Raw genomic sequence first — 22,194 nt, 5'->3', positions numbered from 1 at the left:
ATAATAATGTAGAATCCATTTTTTCTCCCCAAGTATTGGTGACATTTCTGGGCACTTGGTTCCAGCTTCTTTTTTCCTATTTTTGTAAAATAAACAATCTAAGAAATTCCACTTTTATCATTTCAGATTTATGGTGTTATACCTGTGTTATAACTGCACAAAAGAAAAATTGATTTCTCTGTATTTCTAGCTATGTTTGTGCTGTTTCTATAGGAGGTGCAGGACATTATACGTGCAAAAAAAATGAAGACAGAAGCAAAAAAATAAAAAACAAAAACTGCTTGGATTTCAGAAGTGGCGCATTGCTTTTTGTGGGGAATACTTAGACATCCCCAAGTACAGAAAGCTATTACTGCTCAGGCGAGCCATAATCACCGGTTTTGTTTTTGACTGTCATGTTTTCGAGCCGCTCGATGCCGGTGAGCCCTCAGCTCGCTGAGCCGGTGGCGGTGGACGGAGATAGTAAACATGATGGATGGGGAAACGGGCGACATGTGACAAAGGCTGCAAATCAGAAGACGAGCACATGACATGAACCTTAGCCCACTCGCTCACGTATGCCAACAGCCGATGAGACAGCGTGGGGGGGGTGGGGGGTACGACGACGCTGATGGAGGTAGACAGAGAGAAGAGGGGGTGTAATGAGGCTTGCAGGCAAACAGAGAGAGAGAAGAGCCTGCAGATAGTGAAGACAACCTGAACGGAATACAGCAGCGAGTTGAATGAGTTTGGATTTCTATCAGACTGTACGGCGTTGGAGCTGCATGAGAAAAGGGCACTCTTTGGCCTTCAATCTTTGGCTCAGCAATCAGAGCTGACATTTGAATATGTGGACAGGCAGATTGAATCCACAGCAAACATCGGCGAGAAAGGTTATCGCTGATGAATAGTAACTAGCTGAATCCCGGTGCGCAAAGGCAGCTACTCAAGAAGGACCCACGACAGAGTATCATGTCTCTTTAGTGACTCCGAGTGACACGTAGTATATCGGATTTAAAAAGAGACACCCGTTTTGACTCAGTGGGGTGTGAGATCTTTTCATGACGCCAATATAACACTTTTTAAATACACATTTGTAAGGAATGTAGTTTCTTTTAACGTAACAAAAATGTAAATTTTTCTCAGAAGTTGAATAGAAGAATATGAGAGCATTCCCTACATAACAGGATTGCTTTTGGATTTTTTTTTTTCTGATTAAAGAATAAGAATGTGAGACTAGAAATCTGTGCAGACATCCAATAGCAGCTTTTGATTCTTGGCAGTTTCTCTTTGTGCTGCGTGCACATTTCTAGCGATACAAAATGAGAACTGAACTGAGAATTCAGTACAAAATCCTAACGCCAGTGCATGCGATTCACATTGGCTGAGCAAAAAAAAAACTATGAAAGAGCCATAAGAATAATCAGTCGAAATGTAGAGATCCAACAAAGCCATTATTCCTTCAGTTGAAATGGTTGAAATTTCATGATGTAGTAGATTATAGTGGTCTGCCAATTATTTATAACGCTCACAAATGATTTTTTTTACCAGTCAGTGTCCAGAAGAGATTTGCAAAAAGGGAAAGTAAATACAGTCGTGACTTGATAATCCGACACTAATGTAAAACCTTCTTTTATGTTGGATAGCAAGGCTGTCGGATTGTCAAGACGGAGGTCGAGATACAAGGAGTGCTTGATGCCTGAAGGCTCATTTGTTGTTTATATTCATTGTTTATGGCTATAATAACTAGTGTTAGAACACTACTCATCACTGGATTTCACTTCCACCCCGGTGGTGCGCTCCAACGGGGCGGAAGTGGCCGAAGCGCACATGCCAGTTTAGTTAGCGGTCACAGTTCTGTTTCCACCATCGGTGGTGGCAAGAGAGTGGTGGATGTTTACCTCCGTAAACACTGAGCACGCTCGCTGCGTGTGGCGTCGTCGTGTCCTCTTTTGCACATGCGGGACACTTTTGGGTCGTATGAAGTTCACACAGCAGATCACATACAAGTCGTGTTTAATTGGAAATGTGAACAAACTCGCAGAAAAATCAGATTTCACAAAAAAAATCTGAATTGAACATTAAGTCCTGCAGTCTGAACATCAGTCTGAACAGCCAATCTGTTGGATTGTAATACGCCATTATCCTTATTTGTGACATAAAATATCATGTCGGAGTCGGAATCCAAGGCTTTCGGTATGTTAAGGCTGTTTTTAATGGGTTCCGTTTGTTTTTCCTAAAAACCTGTCGGTCAGCAAGGTTTTCGGATTGTTAAGGGTCGGATTATCAAGTCACGACTGTATAACTTAAAAGGAACAGAGATCTTCATAAAATCAAGATTTAGGACCAGATTAATGGAACGTTGCATTTTTTGTCAAAGGGGTCAATTTATGGAACAATCTAGACAAGGAATCAAAAGAATCTAAACCATATGCATGATTCAAAAACGTAATGAAATCCAGTATATTATTAAAATACAAATGAATGAATTAAGAGTATCACAGTGATGTTATGTGAGAAAACTTAGTGAGAGTTTCATAGCCATTGTTTGTTTTTAATGTTTATTGTAATCTGATTGTTATAAAGGGGCAGATTACATAAGTTTATCATCTTTCTGCTCCTGTTTCATTCAGAAGTTGGAAACGTTTGTATTGAATTGCTTTTTTGTTTAGTCAATGAATGAAATAAACTACCACTAACTAACTAATTAACAAACTACTGATTGTACATTACAAGCTCTGTAGCAAAACTTTCTGTTGCAAGATGTTTGGTGCAACTTCACGAGGCTAAGTTTCGCTTTCTACAACATCCAGTGAGTAAAACTCTGGGCGTACAAGGGTGAACGTTTCAGAAAAACAACTCCTCGGCAGCACATGACGCCACTAACGTCACAGAAGTATGCTGCTTGTGTGTTACGTGCGACTTTGGCCTTTGACATACAGAAAAAGACGGTAAATATAATGCCGGTTAGAGCGTGGTCCTCGCTCCTTTGACCACTGTGGCACGCCAAGGCCACGATGTCTGCATAGTTGCAAAGTGGTCGAGTAGCGAAAAAGACAGCCCCTGAAACACACACATACACACATATCACACACACACACACACACAGCTCGCATTCAACAGAACACAATACGTCTTTTCATTCCTCCTTGCTCACGTAATTCTCTGGATAGTAGGTGGGAGGGAGACAGAAACAGAGAGAGACAAAGAGAAAGTCGGGGAGGAGGGAGGGGGTCAACCAAGGAGAGGAGAGATGTGCCCTGAACGCAGCGTAACTGCTGGGCCCAACTCACCCGGGCTGTCTCAACTGTTCACCTGCTCCCTTCTCTGCTGTACCTGGGGACGCAGCCTAGGAATATACTGTGGGGGTCAGCATCAGATACAGAGCGCCCCGAGGCGGTGGCTCACCTCGGCCTTGAGACCTACATATAGCGAGTTTTTCATGCTCTGACAGTATCTCCTCTGTGTGCTAACCAAAGAGAGAGTTGTGCAGAGACTGACTGACTGGTGCATTAAATATATTTTCAGTGACTTGCAACTTTTCATGCTGCCTTTCCACATGCACGAGAATATTATTTTCTTTGGTAGTCATGAGTACACATGGGCATTATCTGAGCAAAACATTCCATCTACTAACTCTTCTTCCACATTTCTCCATGCATCGATGTTTAAAGTTGCCCTAAGAGAGCTTGTTTTTCATCTTCTTTTATGTACATCTATCATTTTAGCACCCAAGGCTGTGTATGACATATACAGATGAGATATAACATGTCACATAGGGCGCTTTAGAGATGCTGGAATGCAGATTATATTACCTTTGCACAGGCTCTTTTTGTGTTTTCAATCTTGCAATGCTGAGCTGACAGAGTGGCATTTATTTAACCCTTGACAAGAAAGAAGATTTGAATATTTCCCCCTCCTTTGGTAACCATAGGAGAATTTATAATAGACTGAGGCAAAAAAAAGGTTTTTAGCTGTTAACTTTCAACACAGGACACGTTTTTTAGTGGCTCAAATTCCATCACTTTGGTCTGAAGGACAAACCGAACCACCTTTAATCACTATTCTGGTGCAGATACGTTTTTAGAAACTTTTATCACTTTCCGGTTAAATCTTTCCAGGTGACGTGACTTTTCCATTAAAGCTGAGGTGGCATCTAACCCTTGAGTAGTCGACCGAAATGTTTCCTCGTGTGACTCGCGGCGAGCCCAGCGTGTCAGACGCGATACTCTTTCGGCCCTCTTCTAGTTTTTTTTTTGTCGCACCACGGCACAACAGCGAGCGCTGCTGCAGTGTGCATCATCATTTTTTTTTTTTTTTTTGGTGTGTGTGTGTAAAGGAACTCAGGCTTGGCTAGATTAAGCTGACTCAACAAGGAGCCCCTTGAATATAATGAAAAATGCAGATATGTTTTACTGGACAAAGCACTTAAAGCAATTTAACAATGAGAATATCAATCAAAATTTTCCGTGTGCTGACTACGCAGATTTGCCCGCTAACTTTTTTTTTTATTTTTTTTTTGGCTCAGCCTTCAAAACAATGTCAAAAGTACATTTCTTTGTAGGGCAAATAAATCAAGCTAGAGTAAGTTAAACGTTAGCAAGAAACATACACTGAATCTGAGTCGAGGCCCTTGGGTGCTTCCTTTGCAGCTGCTGCAGAGCAGTTGGCTGTTTACTACTACGGCGGTCTGACGGTCAATCAGCTCCGTCCGTTCACGTGTATGCAGACGAGCCAAGGCAAGAACAACAGAATAGATTGCAAGGTTGGCACACAGCAGACAAACCAATAAACTGGGCTCATATTTTCCAAGGGACCATTCACTGTCAAATAAATGACAAATATAATCCTACTTATTGCCTGGTATAACGGCTTGGCATCGATCCCCGGCGCTCTGCCGCGGTTCAAGTGTTCGTGGCCTCTCTCAAACATCTCTGAGACGGATTTCCAAATAGAGGGATGGAAACATGGCCCAGATTACATTTTTGTGATTGTTTCACATGAAGAAGTATTCGTCTCTTCTCAGGGGGAGCTATGCAGCGCGCTGGCTTACCACTTGTGTGCCATACTTGGGGTAGTGTTTCCACTCAGGAAGCAAGAAGCTCAAAGGAAAGCAGAAATGGCCGTGTGCTACCTGGTGTACTCCATCACTGCTGTCTAAAAATAATGGGAAATCTATCAAGTCTTAAGTGGACCCACTGAGTCTGCTGAGCGGAGAGCTCTCCAGAGTCACTCTGACCTGAGGTTGTGGCAGTTTATGGTATGACAAATTTTGATGAGGCGAATCAAATCAATCTTTATTAAAACAGTTATCTTTTATTAGACATATTACACTGTTATTAAAATGTCTGGTGCCAATGTGTACGGGAGACTTATTAGACATTTGAGTGGATGTGTTACTAACTGGGGGAAAAGAAAAAACCTATTTATGGGAGAAATGAGACCCAGCTGACCTGGTTTGTTAGTGCACGCACTGACAGTAACATATAATCTCGCTTGAAAGCAAAGCACTGCTACAGTGTAATCAGTCAGGCCGATATGAGGTGCAGGAAGCCCAGAGGAACCAGCGGCTGATAAGGGAGAATGATAAACCTGGGAGAAAAACAGATGGACAGCTGTGATGGAGAGATAGGCGGGAGAATGGCAGAGGACGTACAGTAAATAAGGAAACGGGGCAGACAGCTAAGGCTGAGAAAAACAGAAGGCCTGGCTGAGCGGAGCTACAGAGGAAACAAAGCAACAGGAGCCTTAAACTCTACTTTACCTAAAAACATCCCGAGAAATTGCTCTCTTTTTCGTTAGCGGTTACACCGGGGGATGGACGAGATGAGGCAGCGTGTGAGTGAGGCTGACCTCTGATTCAGTAGTCCTTGCTAGGGGGGGGTAGACAAACACAACATGGCTGTGGATCAATTTTTGCTCTGTTAACCACAAGCCAAGGTTAACTAAGATGGGAAGGGGAGAAGAGGGAATCGATCTTCTCTGTTTGCAGAGCACCAGACCATGGTACAAACTGCTGTTGTGGTTCATGACCTTGTTTTGCTTTAAAGCCCTTTACAGTCACTGGAGAGGGGACTATTGAATTCCAAAAATTTGATTTCATTGCATTTATTGTCAGTTACGAATTGAACACGTGCGTCAAAGGTGAAGCACTTTATGAACATGATCTAAAAGCTTCCCAAGTGGCACTTCCCATGCAGCCATTAGGGGCAAACGTTCCTGTTTGCATATGAAAGCATTGAGAAATACATAAAGAAATAGTCAGACATTTTGTATGATATTCAGTAGAGTCAGATGAGAACACCGATATTGTTCTCCTTTAATTGCAGGTTAAAGCCTCTGAACCCCAAGACCCAATGGCGGGATTGAAGTGCATCATGTTTTAAAGAAAAATCATCCATTCATCAGAGAATAAAACCGTAAAAGCATTAGGCAGTGTCAGATTTTCAACTTTCCAATGGCCTCTGAACTACTTATCTTAATCTAAGAACAAAATGGTGATATTAAGTCAGACTCACTTTATTCCACGCATTTCATCAAAAAAACAAATTGTCAACAGTTTTCATTTACCAGATTCTTTTAAAAAAGCACAACCGTCAAGCCACTCAGCTGCAACCAACTGTCACCTAACAAACATTCAAGGACTGTTTTCCTGAACTGCAGGCGGTTTAAACGGAGCAGAAAGGAGACAAGTATGAAAGCAAATTAAAAATAAAAGCAGTAAAATAGCTATAGTATGTGGATTTTATCCTGCTATTGGTAAAGCCTGCAGATTCTTTATAAAGCGCTGTTGATGCCAGGCTACACAAAACACACTTTTGACGTATCTACTTCTACCCATGGTCGTGCTGTTTCCATATAGGACTGTATTTTGCAGAGGAAAAAAAAGTGAGTAGAAATGTGACAAGAACAAAAATACACCCTGTACCTGTTTGGGTTTGAAGAGGTTAAAGAGCAGCTAGTCTTGCTCTGCACAAACCAGACACACTTCCCCTACCAGCACTGTTTGGGTTTGAAGAGGTTAAAGAGCAGCTAGTCTTGCTCTGCACAAACCAGACACACTTCCCCTACCAGCACCTCTACAGCTGAGTAAATAACATTTTATCTTGTTGGCTTAATCAATTCTAAAAGAACATCTAGCTGTTTAGGTTATGTAACAAACTATTTCTTGGCCAGGGGCAGTGATATACTTGGGATTAAGCAAACAAAGATACACATGTTAATGAGTGAGTGTTGAAGCCACTGGCTGCTGGATTTAATATTGTTTTTTTTCACCTTTGGACATAGCCGGGTTTGTTTCTCTTCTGTGTGCTGAGGCTAACCGGCTGCTGGCTTGGGCACGGCGGCTTCTCATCTAAATTTTAAGATTAAATCTCATTGTGAATGCTGGTCAAACAGGACTTTGATCAATTATTTTGTAGCACCTCGACCGTATGCCTGGGAGAATTCGCTATCCTTCATGATGCAGAAGATGCAGAATAGATTCAGGTCTCCGCTTCTCAAGTATAAAAAGGTGACTCTAATGAGCCAAAATGGACTTATTTGGTACTCTAAACATATACATAATGAATGTATAAAACCTCATTCCACCTGGATCATCAAGAGTTTGCAGCTGAACTTGATATTTTCTGCACTTGTTATACAGATTGCAGCAATTTTAATGAAAGTAGTCGGTGTGGTCCCATACCGCTGCCTTCACTATGCTATGACAAGTAATGAATCAATAAATCAAAGATGTCTCCTTTGGTGCTTCATTAGTGTAAATCCAGCTCATAAACTGAAGACAGATTAAACTGATTCCTTACAGTCTGTGGGTGATGATATCAGTGATTGCACCTGGAATGGAAAGAAACTGCTTGTAGTTGAACAACACTGATAACAAACAGTTTGACAAATATTTCATATGGAGCGAAATAAGCAAAGTACAAATTGTCAGTTTTCTATCAAAAAGATGTAAAGACTGAACCTCATCCGCTGAAAGTAGCCAAGAGGCATACTCTCTCCCACAGAGTGAGCAAGTCATGTCAGCTTCGAAACTTCAACTTCACATCAAACTCCAAAAAGACAGAAACAACACCAGATACTGATGACACCGAGTTTCTCACTTGGAGGTAATACATTTTACATGGATCCAACAGTTATAATGGTGAAACCAAGACAGCCAGCCTGACAGCAAAGACATCTTTGATCTAAGTTTTTTTGCAAAACATCCAAGACGCAATATCAAAGACATCTCTGGGCCAGCCAGGCAGCGGGCCGATGCAGATGAGATCCCACCCATTTGGAAATGTACACCATATGCAGTCACAGATTTCTCCAGGCTACACTGGCCTCTTTGTTCCATAGAAGACCAGGTTATTTCACAGGGACGCCTGTCTTCGTGCTTTTTCCGTGGGTGAGCCTTTTACGAGGACACGGCAGTTGTTTAATCTGGCGGGCAAATGTAACAAAGGAAGCAAAAACACAGCAGGAAAACATTGAGACATCACAGATGACATGTATATGTGAGGTCTTTCAATCTCTCAATCAGATTCAGCTGCTGGTGACATTGGAGGGGAAGTCTAGAACTTCCAAGCAGCATAAATCAGAAGCCTCTGCTTAGATGCTTCACAGAGTCATATTTTAACATGCAGTTTGGAAAAGAATTTTCATATAATTGGACAAGTAGTTACACTTTAGGAGGGGGAGAAGCAAAGAAAATAGAGAATTGTAGATGTGGCCTGTTGTTGGTACACATTAACAGACCAAAAATGAAAACAATGAATAACTAAACCCTACAATCTCACAGTGTACGGGGCTCTGTTTGGGGTATAAGAGCAGGCAAGCTGCACAAAGTCAGCCATGAAAACAATTTTCTCCGACAAGTTGAATAATTCAGATCAGTTTCACCTTGTGAGATGAAACACCTTCAAAAGACACAAGGGGAAATGGTAAAAAAAATTTACATAGGCTGTAACCAATCTTGTTCTTTGAAGCCTCTGGACCCACCAAACAGGACAACGTGGCCCAGAGCACCGTTTCTACTTTGTTCTCGCTATCGAGCTCCAAAACCTTGATTGTTCTTCTCCAAGACTTCTTTGTGCCGTTGAAACCTGATATGAAAGCACATGAAAAGGGCATGCTCTAGCTCCTGATGAGGCTCTATTGTACTCGCCATTCTGCTCTTCAATTACCTCAGTGAGGATCTCCTGGGCTGCCAGTAAAAGACTGATGAGTACCTGTGTAAACCCCAGAGAGGCGGCACTGTCAATCGGAACAACCTGTCAAGAGACGTATCTCTAGATCCATCATCGGCCAACATCATTTAGATGAAACCGCAGGTACAAGCTAAAAGAGTCAAGAGAATTAGAGATGGCGACCTCTAATCATCGTCAGCGTGTAAAAAAAAAAAAAAGGGTCTCACAAAGCGAGTGGCGTACGAGATTTCGACACGGTTGAGTCGGCTTGGTCTCGGGCCGCGCTGACACAAAGCGGCAGCCGTCGCTCGGAACATTCATCCTCGAGCCACTTTCTTGGATAGCGAGACGACGACAGCCAGCCCAAACAACCTGGAGGTGCGAACAATACGACGAAGCCGTTGGCACGTCGCCCCCCTCAGGTCGTTCTCACGCTGAGCCGTGTTTAATGACTGGGTAATTGTATAAAGTCCTCAACAGGATAATCCTAACTGCTTGCCAACTCAGCCTCGAAAACATTCCATCAGTCATCATGATGGGTAATTACAAGTAATGGACAAATAATAGTGTGCGGTGAACAGTGTGTGAAAGTGGCTTAACCAGGCTCTGTGACAGCCTCCCTCAGCGATAGCATGTGCTGCAAGATGAAAAAACAAAAAAAAAGAGTGACTGCAATGGCTGCTTGGTTGATGCTGACCTAATACACCTGACAAAGGCTTTCCTCCACACTAATACGCCTTGTTATTGTTGAATGAAGAAGCCAAATGACCACAAAAATGATCCCGAGCCACCTGTGGAGGATCAAAAAAAGGGGAAATAATTCTCTCAAGTCGCCTCCGGGAGTGTAGTTTTAAAGACTTCTTCCCAGATGAAAGAAAGAGAGATGGAAAGATAAGACGTCAGGTGTGGGAATAAAAAATTCTACATACCTACAAACTATCCACAGAGCGAGACGAATCCTGACCCGGAGGGAGGAGGAGGAGGAGGAGGAGGAGGGGGGAAAAAAAAGGACACTTCTGAGGATGTGGTCTTGAAGGTTTGACATTTAAACTGAAAGGGACTTTAAAAAGTGAATTAATAAATCAATGAAGTGTGTCAAACCAAACATCAGATGCAGACGGATAACGGCTGAGCAGGATGACTCACTGATGAAAGTGAAAGAAAGCTCAAGCCCTCGGGGGCGGGGGGGAGGAAGAGCACTAACTCATGCACAGCAGCCGGTATAGAGTGCATGAAGGTCACACCCTCAGAGACTTTGACTTTTGACCCCACTCATGATGCCCCCTATAAAGAATACATAGCCACAATTTCAGACGCTGCACACACCGATAGAGAAGCACGAAACACGAGCCCTTGAAGGAATGCAGCCCCCCCTGACTTGAGACTGCATAATGGCCTGTGTTGTGACACACACAGACTCTCTAACACATTCATAGGGGGCTTAGGGAACACGCTTTCACTACATACCCAAGTCTTCAAGTGGCTGCGGCACTATTTCAAACCTCAAAATCATTTATTTGAACCAGCACCAGGAGCTAAATACACAAGGAAGTGATCCCTAAAACCCAGAATAAAATCTCATTTTCATCTCAATCAGCGGGCTCTTGAACACAAGTAAGGCTTTCATATCATCAGCTCCATAAAAGCTCCTTTCAGCTGTTCAAATAAGAGACCCAAAGAAATATCCAGAACAACCGGAACTTTATTTATAGGTGAATGACTTTAACTTATTTATAGGTGTTGGCGCTTAGAGTATGTGCCATTAAGTGAACACTGTGTTTCCCTGCTGACTGTCACCCACCGGTATCAGTCATCCAGAAACAGCGACGACGTGAGAACGCCCTCCCCACGCTATTGATCAGGGACGTATACCACTAGAGTTGAACTAAAGGACAAATGCATCTGCAGCAGACTGAATCTGTGCTTTATAAACTCCCTTTTTGGCTGATTAAACTGCCAAAACAGCTGCCTTTATATTGATGTCTCATCCTCTTTCAAAGCAGAAAACATGATGCAAAGAACCCCTACGAGCAAAACTGGTTGACTGCCTCCCATAATGGGATACTGGAAGAGAAATCAGTCTTTTTTTTCCCTTTCAGTTACACTACTGCATACTGTACGCCCAGCTTTAAAATAGCCTGTGAAAATCTGGGTGCGATAATTACAGTTCCATTGTGCACCGTATTCGAGAACAAAACCCGATTTGTTCCGAGCACCACTTCTATGTAATCACATCAGTATCAAGTTAAAATGATATTGTCCTGTTCTTGGTGCGCAGTCTTTTCACAATGTTTAAGATCCTATCTCATTACAGTTGTGCTTTCAACACCGCCTTGGCTTCAAAAAACATTCCCCCCGAAGATATGCGACGGTCAGACAAAAGACGGCAAGAACACCACCATTTTGATCACTTTCGGGTATTCTGTGTCAGAAAAAAAGCGACAGCCAAATCTGGCTCAGCTGGTCACATGCTATTGCTGTTCTTCAGAGTAGGTGCACGGCCGAGGATTATGTCTCAGTTTACAGCACAGCAGAAGAAGAAAGGGGAGATTCAAATAGAAGTGGTAAGGCTGAGCTCTTCAGCTCTGTGCACTACCTGTAGCCTGTGGCTAGGTTTTCAGTAGACTGCATAATTAATGAGGTGATACAGGGACACCGGACTCTCTGGAGAGGTTGAGATTAAAAGTGAGAAAACGGGGGGCTAAGTAGTGAGAGACGAGGAGAAAGTAAGCACAAGGCTGAAGACGGAACGAGAGAGCAAGCGAGTAAGGTGTGTGACATGAAAACAAAATCAGGAAATTGGGCAGAGCAACAGAGGAAGGGCGGAAGGCATACAAACAAGGTGCTACAGCATCTTACATACTGATACTTCCTCACAGCAACACCCTGAAGTCACCTCACAAAGTGAAAGAATCCAGTGCGTGCTCAGTACTTAAAAGTTGTACTCACTTGAAGAGATATCATCGCACAAAGTCAAAAGTCTTTCAATCCAATGTATTATATCAGATGACCAACAAAAGCAGCACAGCAACAACACTTCATCATGTATACGCGTACAGTGGGGAGAAGGTTGGTGCCACAAAGCAAAACTTTAAATATTGGTAATTTCCGACTGTTCTGAATTAGGAAAAAAGATAAGAAAATGTTTGGTATTCTGTGTTCTCTGTGTCCTTCACACTCTCTTTGTTCTGTCATGTCAAACCTCATCTCTTTAAAAGAACTCATTATCGAGGGGGGAGAAGTTCAAAGACGCTCGAAGAAAGCAATTAACACATACAAGCCAGACTAAAGGATTCCTCTGTGGTACAGTCAGCAACGTTGCTGCCGGAGAGGGAGAGACGAACAAACACAATGACTCGGACAGCTTTGGGATGACTGTCAGATATTTCTGTTTTGTGTGACCTTAAAAGATAAAAATCATGAGACAAGTGCACTTCAAGAATTCTGATAATATTCATACGCAAAACAAAGAGGAGTATTTATCTTTTTTTTTTTTTTTGCGTCATTGCAGAACTCCTAATTCTAATTTCCCATTTTTTAAAAGTTGTCTCTTCAAGATGTTGCTGTTTATATGAGAGAACCATGAGGGGCTTTTTTTTTTTTTATGAAGTGCTGGCTGATCGTATCGCGAAAACCACAAGAACGAACACGCCGTGTAACAGTTTCAGTGAGGACGAGATGCAAAAATAAATATTCCAAGGCAGCTTTTGATTTTTCTTTCTGTAAAGATGGCACGCTGCATGTTTATGCAACGTTTTATGAAACTTTTTTTTTCTTTTTTTTTTTTTGGAACTGCATAACTGGCAAAGTTTCCAGCCTTGATCATAATTTGCAGAGCTTCCCGATGCAAGCCTCAAAACCCCACAGTGCGAACAACTGTCCCAGTCAATGTCATGCGCTCAAGACTAGAATTATCGCTACGCCGAGCCAAGGAAGCGCCAACAGGAAAAGCAATGGGAGACAAACAGCTGCCTGCCAAGTAGTGATGTGTTTACCTGCGGTTGTCCGGGCAGCAGACAATATAGACATGCTGCGTGATATCTCTGGCGATACATGACAAGGCGAATGCGAGAGTGCATGCCTACAAGATTACAGTAAGTGGCCTGTTCTGTCTCACTCCCGAGTCTCCTTTATCCTGACAGCGTGTACGGTGACGCGTCGTGTTTCTGTCCATCCTTACATCTCTGTACCTGCTGTCACAGCGCCGGAAGGGAGAAGCCAAATTGTTTTTTTCTGAGCTACAAACTTGTAGCTCAAACTGTGTTTTTGCCGCCTTATTAAATATTACCAGCTGCAGCTCGCTCCGTTTCTCTTAGGTTCACAGACGGCTCCCGTGTGACTGAAAAGTAATTAATGTGAAGAAGTGTGTCCTTGTCTGCGCTTCTGGCTTGTGTTTATGCATCCGTTTCAATCCGCGTGACGCTTCCAGGGAGGCCGGACAGCGCAGAACCCCACGCTACATTAAGCACCGTATCCCCACTGATAGAGATCTCCTCCTGTGTGCGCTCACACTTATGAGATGTCTCATCACTATCTCATCATCATAAACCAAGAATATACTGTAAATACAGGCTGGTAATGGGCCAGGCAGTCACTTGATACTAAACAAGAATGCCTAAGCCTCTAATAGCCTTTTGCAGGTCTTGGAGGACCTGGTACTCGGGGTATATATATAGGTGGAACATGATGAAGAGTGATTCTGACAGCGAGCTGTGGTGAATTGAATTTTGTTTGCGGTGATAACGGAATTAAAAATAGCATTTGAAAAAGAAAAATCAATGGCAACGTCTTTGTGCAGAGATAACGTCCTGGTTAGTGCGGATAAGAACCCATTAGCGACTGCTTGCTTTGGCAGGAATCTCAGCGTTTGATATCACAAAACCTTAAATTAAACCAAACTCCCTGCAAAAACTACTACAGAACCCCGCTTTTTTTTTTTTAACAACAGGTCCCTAAAATTGCTTTCCATTTTTTTTGTTTGTCAGGAAGGAAGAGCAATGCGAGCACAGGTAATGCCACTTTGAGGCTCTGTGATAGTGTGGAAGGGTGTTTAATCAATACTTTATCAGCCTCCCAGCCACAGCAATACATCTTGGTCGGAGGTAGACGCTTTCCTCGAGACAATTAAAGGCAGTTTTCAGCATTATCTTTAGCTTTCAAACAACTTAAATTGCAGAGGGCGCGATAGCATTAAGTTAACTCCGTCGCTCCGTCTGGGTGACTCGCGGGTCGGGTTATTTAGAGGTGCACGCGCGCAATCGCACACATTTGAATGAGCAACCGCACGAAAGCACACACTTTTCTCATCTGGAAGTATATTAGCCGAGGAAAGGTCAATGAATCGACATGTGAGACAGACCCTTTTATCTGCACTTAAAGAGAACAGCGATGTGTAATGACTCCCCTGATAGCAATAGTGAGAAGAGCTCAACAGAGAGGACAAGAGGGGAAGCACTGGTCATTCAAGCCTTGCACATGTGTGTGTGTGTCATAGAGATGCAAAAAAAAAGAAAAAGAAAATGTGAGAGCGAAGGTGGGAGCTTTAGTGGAGTGAGCGTAATCATCAGAAGAGAGAATCTGAATTCCCTAAATTGTCAAAGTTAGCTGACTAATGCAACCACTTTACTATAAAACAAGGGGAGTTGAGTGGAATTACGTCTCATTTCGACTGTGTTTACTACCTACCGCTGAACAAGGACTCGCCTCAGACCCTCAATTATTCAACAATAACGTGAGTCAGGCTCGCTGTGAATCATACATTTTGATGTTTGAACCGAGGGTCACCGAAACAAAACACCGAACCGCACGCTCTGCCAGAGGACGCATAAACACTACTGAGGCGAATGAGTGTCGGTGGACGTGTTGGCCGAATCTTCCGCTGATATGGGCGCAACAGGAAAACGGGTGGCCCCGTGGTGCCGGACCGGGAAAAGTGTTATCAGACGCACCAGTGTTGTGGCCACAAAGATTGCCAAAGGTGACGAGTTATAGCGGCAAAACACAAAATGCAGGTTGAAAGCCGCGACGCCGGCACCACATGTCTTTGTGGTTTCTCAAACAATCACACATGCCGGAGCACGCAGACACCAAATATGCTGATACAGAGACACACAAAGGCATCTCTCACACCTCTCGCTCACACACACACACAATACAGTGTTATCTTGACCAATTCAACGTGAGGTTCAGGCAACATTTTGGATTGTGTATGCACATGCATGCATGGCTACTACTGTAATCCTCCTGTGGTTTCTACTTTCATGCCAGAGACTCATTTGTCTTCATTATCATCATACGGCGGGAGGAAGCAGATCTGTTAGGGCTCGTGGCAACAGTAATGTTTCTCTGTCTGGACATAAAAAAAAAACTTCACAACCTGGACGTTTGTCATGCCGCTTTACCACAGCGAGAGAAGGGAAATGGTCGCACGATAAAACTCCATTTCCAATATTTCCAGAGGCAAGGCTGAAAATTTGACTGATGCTTGTGCTTACAGAGCCGTTAAAGTTAGGAGTGCGTTTACGGAGGCCCCTTTGTTGTCAGCGTTTTGTTTAATGCAGAATTTATATGACAAAAATGGTAAAGCTTGGAGCAAATCACATCCTCAAAACTGCCACTGAGCTTTTGTTTGGGTAATAAATATGCCATTTCAATCCCGTTTGTGAGCAGAATGCACATGGAAAATCTTTTTTTTTTTTTTACCCACAGCTCTTTAGAACATCAGAAGGCGAAACTGCAAGCACCACAGAACCCCTGCGAGCATGACAAAGTCGATGCTAACAAACTTGGACAGAGAACGGATTTTCCAGGCCCAATTATAGCAGAAAATCTTTTAAGAAACTCCTGGCTTAGTCCTGAAGAAAAATGATGGAGACGGCTGAGCTATGTAATCACAAGGCCGGGGTGTCACAAGTGTTTAAACGTGCACCAATCTGATCAAAGTCTTAGATTTTATTCCCCTGACTCCTATTCTTTCCCACACGTCTTTGCCTCAAAACAACACCTTTGCACCTCATCAGCGCGGACCACCGTGTCCGCAAACTCCGGACCGGGCTGCTGCGTTTTTAAAAAAAGGAAAACACACCTCAATTATAACAGCCCAGGAACAGAACTGTTATTTCACTAATCACCACTTCAAAACAGGAATTGGATCTCCAGGAAAAAAGCAGCCAGATTATTGCTAATTGCCTTCCAGCTGGCTACAGACCACATCACAGGTAGGACACACACAACCAGCAGACATGTTCGCTTTAGCTTCCCTTCTCTCTGTGTGATGCCCATTACATTTTTGACCACCACCAGAGCAATTCATTAGCCCCGCCGTGGCCCTCGGTGCAAGTCTGTTGACGAAGGTGAGGCAAAACACATCGGGCAGATTCCAGCTGGGGGAAAGAAGTGTTTCTGCTAAATTAAGAATCCTCTGTTTTGAGAAGAAGAGGAAAAAGAATAGTCAAAATGATGGAGGATGCAAAAGCGTCCAGGTGGTCCATTATGAAAACAGAACCCAGACACATATAAACATAATTTGAAATGCAAAAAAAAAAAAAAAACTCCAGAGCAGATGTAACACTGGGAATGGAGTTGACATTTAGACCTACTGTCAGAAAGGTAAATGCACACACAAGGAATCGGTATGACAGGTGAACACGCAAGCATGAAAAGAAAAGATGTGGGTGGGACCGTGTGCAAGTATCTGTCTAGTTTGTGTTTATGTACGTAGTGCGAGGCCGGGAGTCTCCCAGGCCTATAATTACACCCTGGTGGGAGTGAAGCTGATAACCGAGGCCTGAGGATACCAACGTCATAGGGAGGGGAGAGGAGAGAGGAGAGGAATAATAAAAGAAGAGGACAGTGCACAACATGACACCTTATCAAACGCCGGCTTTTTCCCACCGACGCTGCCTTTTTTCATTTCCTCCTTGATAGTTATCTAATGACCCGTACAGCACACAAATACATACAAAGCTCCTTAAGAAGAAAAGCTGCACGACAGAGCCCCTCGCAGCCGGTTGTGTTTCCATTAAGTTATAATAATTCAGTTATGTAAGGCAATACTGATTCTCACAAATGTCACATAAACATTGCAATTGAGTTATCCTACACACATTAAGGTGGTAATTGGGTTACAACAGCTTGGTTCGGCTTCGGTCTTTTAATTCACCATTGTCATACGTAGAAGTTGCACAGATTTTGTGTTTGGATTCCAGGAATATAAAGAGAGATGAAGCTCAGGTTGTTCTGTTGATGCAGTAAAACAATAAAGCAGCAATGGTTCTTTTTTGTTGTATTGTTTTCTGTATGAGACAGGAAGTTACCACAACTTTTTGACATTTAGGAAACTATTATACAAACTAATACATCTGTTTATTACTATCATGTGAAATCCTTGTACCTTACTTGGGAAACCAGGTTACTGCAACACACCTAGTGATGCAATTAGTCTATTTTCTCACATATATGATGAATTCAGGTCCAAAAATAGCCATCACAAGCTCCCAGAGTACTTTATACCATCTTAAAATGTCTTATTTTGTCCAGACAACAGTTCCAAAACCAAAGAATAATAGTCTAATCTCATAGAAGAAATGATGCAGAATGAGATTACTGGCGCTTCTGTTAACCGACTTTGTCATTCCAGCTCTAAAAACTCGTTTTCTGCATATTTGCACTGATAAAGATTATTTTTTTTAATGCAACCTTCTGGGTGAAAAACACTCGCAGCAGGTGAACCTAATGTACCGGTCAGCAGCAACTGTCCTCCTCATGACATTATTATAACAACAACAACAACAACAACAAAAAATTACACACGGAGTTGACGGCCCTTGGAAATGTGATTTCTTTCAGCATTGCAGAGCTCTGTTGCTATGGGGACATGCCTCACACTGAGAAAAAAAAGAAAATTAGGAAACATTGTCCTTGAGGCCCACTATTCAACGGTGAACTGTAATATGCTGAATGGCGTTACCGTATACAGAGCATTCCTCTAAGCTATAGACTGAAGTCTTTTGTCGGCGGGCGGGAGTGCACTATAAGTTTGCAGCAGAGTAAATACTATTAAGATAACACCGAGCGTTTTTGCGCAATGTTACAGCAGTCTTTGCAATAAATAGTCCTGCACTAACTGCACCACAGGCACACAACCTTGAATGGATTTGCCCTTGATTTCTCATCCAGAACTCCTAAACTATCCTTTTTGGGCGTACTTATGAATGAGCAAAAATCAAAATGATCTAAAATGAATGAGCAGCCTACGTGGAAGGCACATCCCCATTACAGATGTCCTTTTCTGATAGCTAAACCCACATCCATTCAGCACAGGATGACCTCATATCTTTTAAATGAGCCGGTGAAAAGAGTGGGAGGCTGTCAGCGCGCAGGCACGGAGGGAAGCCTGCCACGGGGCCCCCAAAAAGTCGACGAATATGGTGGTTTTTTTAAAGCTGCTGATTAGTAATCAAGGAAACCCATAACTGATATAGTTGCAGTGAAAAAGAAAATCTGTTCAAAATAACACAAACTCCAGCATCAAAATATATTGTTTTACATTAGAAGAAACTTTTCAACAGTCATCCTTCACTGTTGATCGGCCATTACTCAAGATACAGAGAGGAGTTAAAGAAGTGCATTTTCACATAAATCTACTGGAAATCTGTACCAAAAAAACATATATATTGAGGAGTAAACAACAAATATCTGCAAAACAAGAAGATAATAGCATTTATAATCCAAATACACACTTTAAGCACCTTAACTTCAACCTCCAATACTTCAACTCTTATAATCAAGCACTTTGTATTACTGACTGATTGATTGATTGTGTTGTATTTGTGTATTTTAAAGCCTCGTGAGTTTAATTTTCTTTGAGTCTATGACCCACCAAAGGGATAACAGATGCAAACTAGCATTTAAGCTAACTCTGGCGCCTTGTACTTTTACATTTGTTCATTAACGTGCACTGTATTTCCCTATTCTCTCATCCTCTGCAACAACTGTGGGAAAATGATCACCGAAAGCAGAAGTTTAGTCAAATGAATCATCTGCTATTGTTCTCAAAATGGTAATGAATGAACAACCTAAAGTGAGATTATGGTTGCACATGAAAAAAATACAAAATAAAAAGCATCACAAAACAGCTCTGCAGCCCCCACCACACAATTAAATGATTAATTAACTCATTGACCTGAGCTCAGTGCTTTTCGAGCTGGGACTCCTGTTTTCTGAGTGTGCAAGAGAGGAGTTGTTGAAAGGGTGCAGTGGCCTTAAAGTGGCTCTTTCATCTTTCTGTGTTTATTGAAAAACAAAGCACGTGCCTCAAAGTGGCCCAATTAGAGAAGTGGGAGTCACAGTCCGGCTCGGGACTGAGGCAGAGGACACAACTTCTGGGAAAACTTTGGCAGCACTGGTCTCTCAGGGAAGTTTCTGAACTTATAGGAGAGTTCAAAAACAAGGAATCAGTTTTGTTACTTGGGAACAGCTTCACTTCCCCATTTACAGTGCGCGTTATGTAATTATGCAGCCTGACAACTTCTCCCCAACAACAACTAAATCCGTATCTCAAGTGTATCTCGTGTTTAACACGTTCAAAGTTTGGATGACCTCTGATCTCTGTGCGCAACTTGATACCAGTCGGCTTAATGGTGAGCTGTAATGTTTTATAATCGCCGATAACAAGTGGAGTGAATGCGATGCCACGGATCGGTAAATTCTCCACACGTGGGGCAGGCTTTAAACGCAGCACGAGAAGGAAACATGCAAACAGGTAAACAGTTAGCCTCACGAGCCCCCCCAAAAACAGCTGTTAAAAAAAACACACAAAAGTAGCTAGAAGCGCTTCTGAAATGACTCGTGTAACGTTTGTGGCTACTCACCTGCGAAACCAGAGGAATAAGCGTCTGCTCCACCGAGCGAGTTTTGATTTCCAGCCCGGAATCAAAGTTACTGTTGCCGCACGGAGATGAAGCCATTCCCGCCGAGGCTCACACAACAATGCACGGCAAGCGCTGAGTTTCACCGAGAGCCTCTTGTTTTTTTTGTTTTTTTCTTTTTGTGCTGTTTCCCAGCCGCGAAACTGCTCGTAACGGACACGGAGGCTTCTCGCTTTTGGTCACACGGTCGGTAGTCGAGTGGCTCTCCACAACACGCACGCTGTTTTAATCCACTCCGGCTCGGTGGTTGCGCCGCTGCGCCCGCTAATGTCCATGTAGTTTACTCAACTACGGCAGCGGACTGCAGCACACCACTGTGGGCAACCGCACACACACACACACACACACACACACACACACACACACACACACACACACACACACAGTCAGGGTTACACACACAGTGCAGTTCATCATCGTGCCTAATGATACTTGATAGATTTCACCATGCTTTATTCCCTCACTTGTAAATGATGTTTATGCACCTGATTTCAAAACAGTATTGATTTCACATAGGAGTTATTCTAAATGATTCTGTGCCAGTGCTGTGCAGACCACATCTGATGCCATACGCCTGCAGGACTTTTGAAAAATGCATCATCCATTCATGCAAATTTCAGATGCTGTATAGGGTTTTCAGATTTAAAAAATTCATCATCCAGCCATCCATGCAGATTTGCAGAGGACTTTGCATCCACCGACTGATGGGGATGGTTTCTCTCTCCCCCCCACCACCGCCATCCCTCGCACAGCACAGCTCCGGTTTGATCCCTGAGACAAAGAATCCCACATTATCCCCTGGAGTGTGAGAATCCCTTATCATCCCCTCCAAACACACAAACCCCGGCTGCACTGAGCCACGCGGGACAGCTGACTGGAACTGTGTGCTCGTCTTCAACAAAAAAACTTTAATTTTGTCTTGTGTGGAGGAAGCATTCATTTCCATGATCTCACCATCAGAACTGAGAAGGAACTACACGAGCAATTTTTCTTGCTGACTTTCTTTTCCGCTTGCAACCAGTTAAACTGCAAACAAACAATGACAAAATATGACAGAGCAGCTATTGTTGTGGAAAACAAACTGGAACGCACGGATCTGTCTGAATACTTTGTGCTCAGACTTAAAGAAAATTATCCCCCGCTGACGGATTTCGAATGGATGACTGAGAATATGGTTACAAAGGCTCAGCGTAAACCCGTCAATAACAGCAATCATTTCAATGAAGGGTGTGTGTTAGAGTTGAGGATGGTTGTAGACTTTATCTCAACTTTTTTTTTTTTCTCAAAAGTTTGATACAGATCGTACAAAGGAGTATAAATGCCCCAATTCTTATTATCTCCAACCCAACCCCAAATCTCTCCCAACTGCTTTCACAATATGGATCTTAAGAGGACAAAAAAAGAGCCTCAGATCTAGTCTGTAAAGGATATATGTTTAAATTGCACAGATCAGAGCTTCCTTGAACCTTGCTGATGCACTGCAAATTGAGGAACAAAAGTTTTATCCAAGTAATGCCCTGGTCCTCTTCCTATTTTGTGACCCAGTGACTTGTATCCATAATGGGACTCGATGCACTTTATTGCTGCCAGTGTCTGAGCCCGGTTGCCAAATTCTCTGTTTCCTCAAGTGGCTCCAGAAGCTATTTCTAACTTTACAAGCGCAGCCACTGGATGACAAGTGGTGAGTAACACTTCATAGTACAAACACGGCAGATGGCGGAGAGCAGATACGGCTTATAAGCACTGTGGCGCTGTTGGTGACGGCTCTTTGCTGCCTGCTTTATCATCAACTACGGTGGCTGGCTAACGCTCTGTGTCAGCAGTGGAGACAATCGCTCCGTGTGTTTGTGTGTGTGTGTGTGTTAAAGCTGTCTGCCACTCTCGGGCCCAGCCAGTATTTATTTAAAACCCCAGAGCTATGCTTTAACCCTCCCTGTTTACATTGGTTTCCCTTCACACACACACACATTTACAGTGCATCATTATGAAGGCATGCGAGCCGTTCTGCTGCTCTGAGTGGACAGGCCTGTGTTTGACTTTGATGAATGGCTTTACTACCAAATAGATAATATCTGTGTGTTGTTTTTTTTTTTTTTTTTGCTAATCTGCAC

The 22,194-nt window shown here is 42.9% G+C and overlaps 1 protein-coding gene across 1 annotated transcript in view; it reads right to left on the bottom strand.

Moving 5' to 3' along the window:
• ctnnal1 (catenin (cadherin-associated protein), alpha-like 1) overlaps positions 1-20,367 on the bottom strand; it is a 60,174-nt gene extending 39,807 nt beyond the window's left edge. The window contains exon 1 of the mRNA XM_008300212.1: positions 20,027-20,367. Within this exon, the coding sequence (XP_008298434.1) occupies positions 20,027-20,122 (96 nt within the window). The 5' untranslated portion in view covers positions 20,123-20,367. The remainder of the gene's footprint in view (positions 1-20,026) is intronic.
• Between the last annotated feature and the right edge of the window lie 1,827 nt (positions 20,368-22,194).

The sequence above is a fragment of the Stegastes partitus genome, unplaced genomic scaffold (assembly GCF_000690725.1).
Source record: "Stegastes partitus isolate 25-593 unplaced genomic scaffold, Stegastes_partitus-1.0.2 Scaffold1511, whole genome shotgun sequence".
Taxonomy (NCBI): Eukaryota; Metazoa; Chordata; class Actinopteri; family Pomacentridae; genus Stegastes; species Stegastes partitus.
This window is presented reverse-complemented; position numbering and strand designations above follow the sequence as displayed.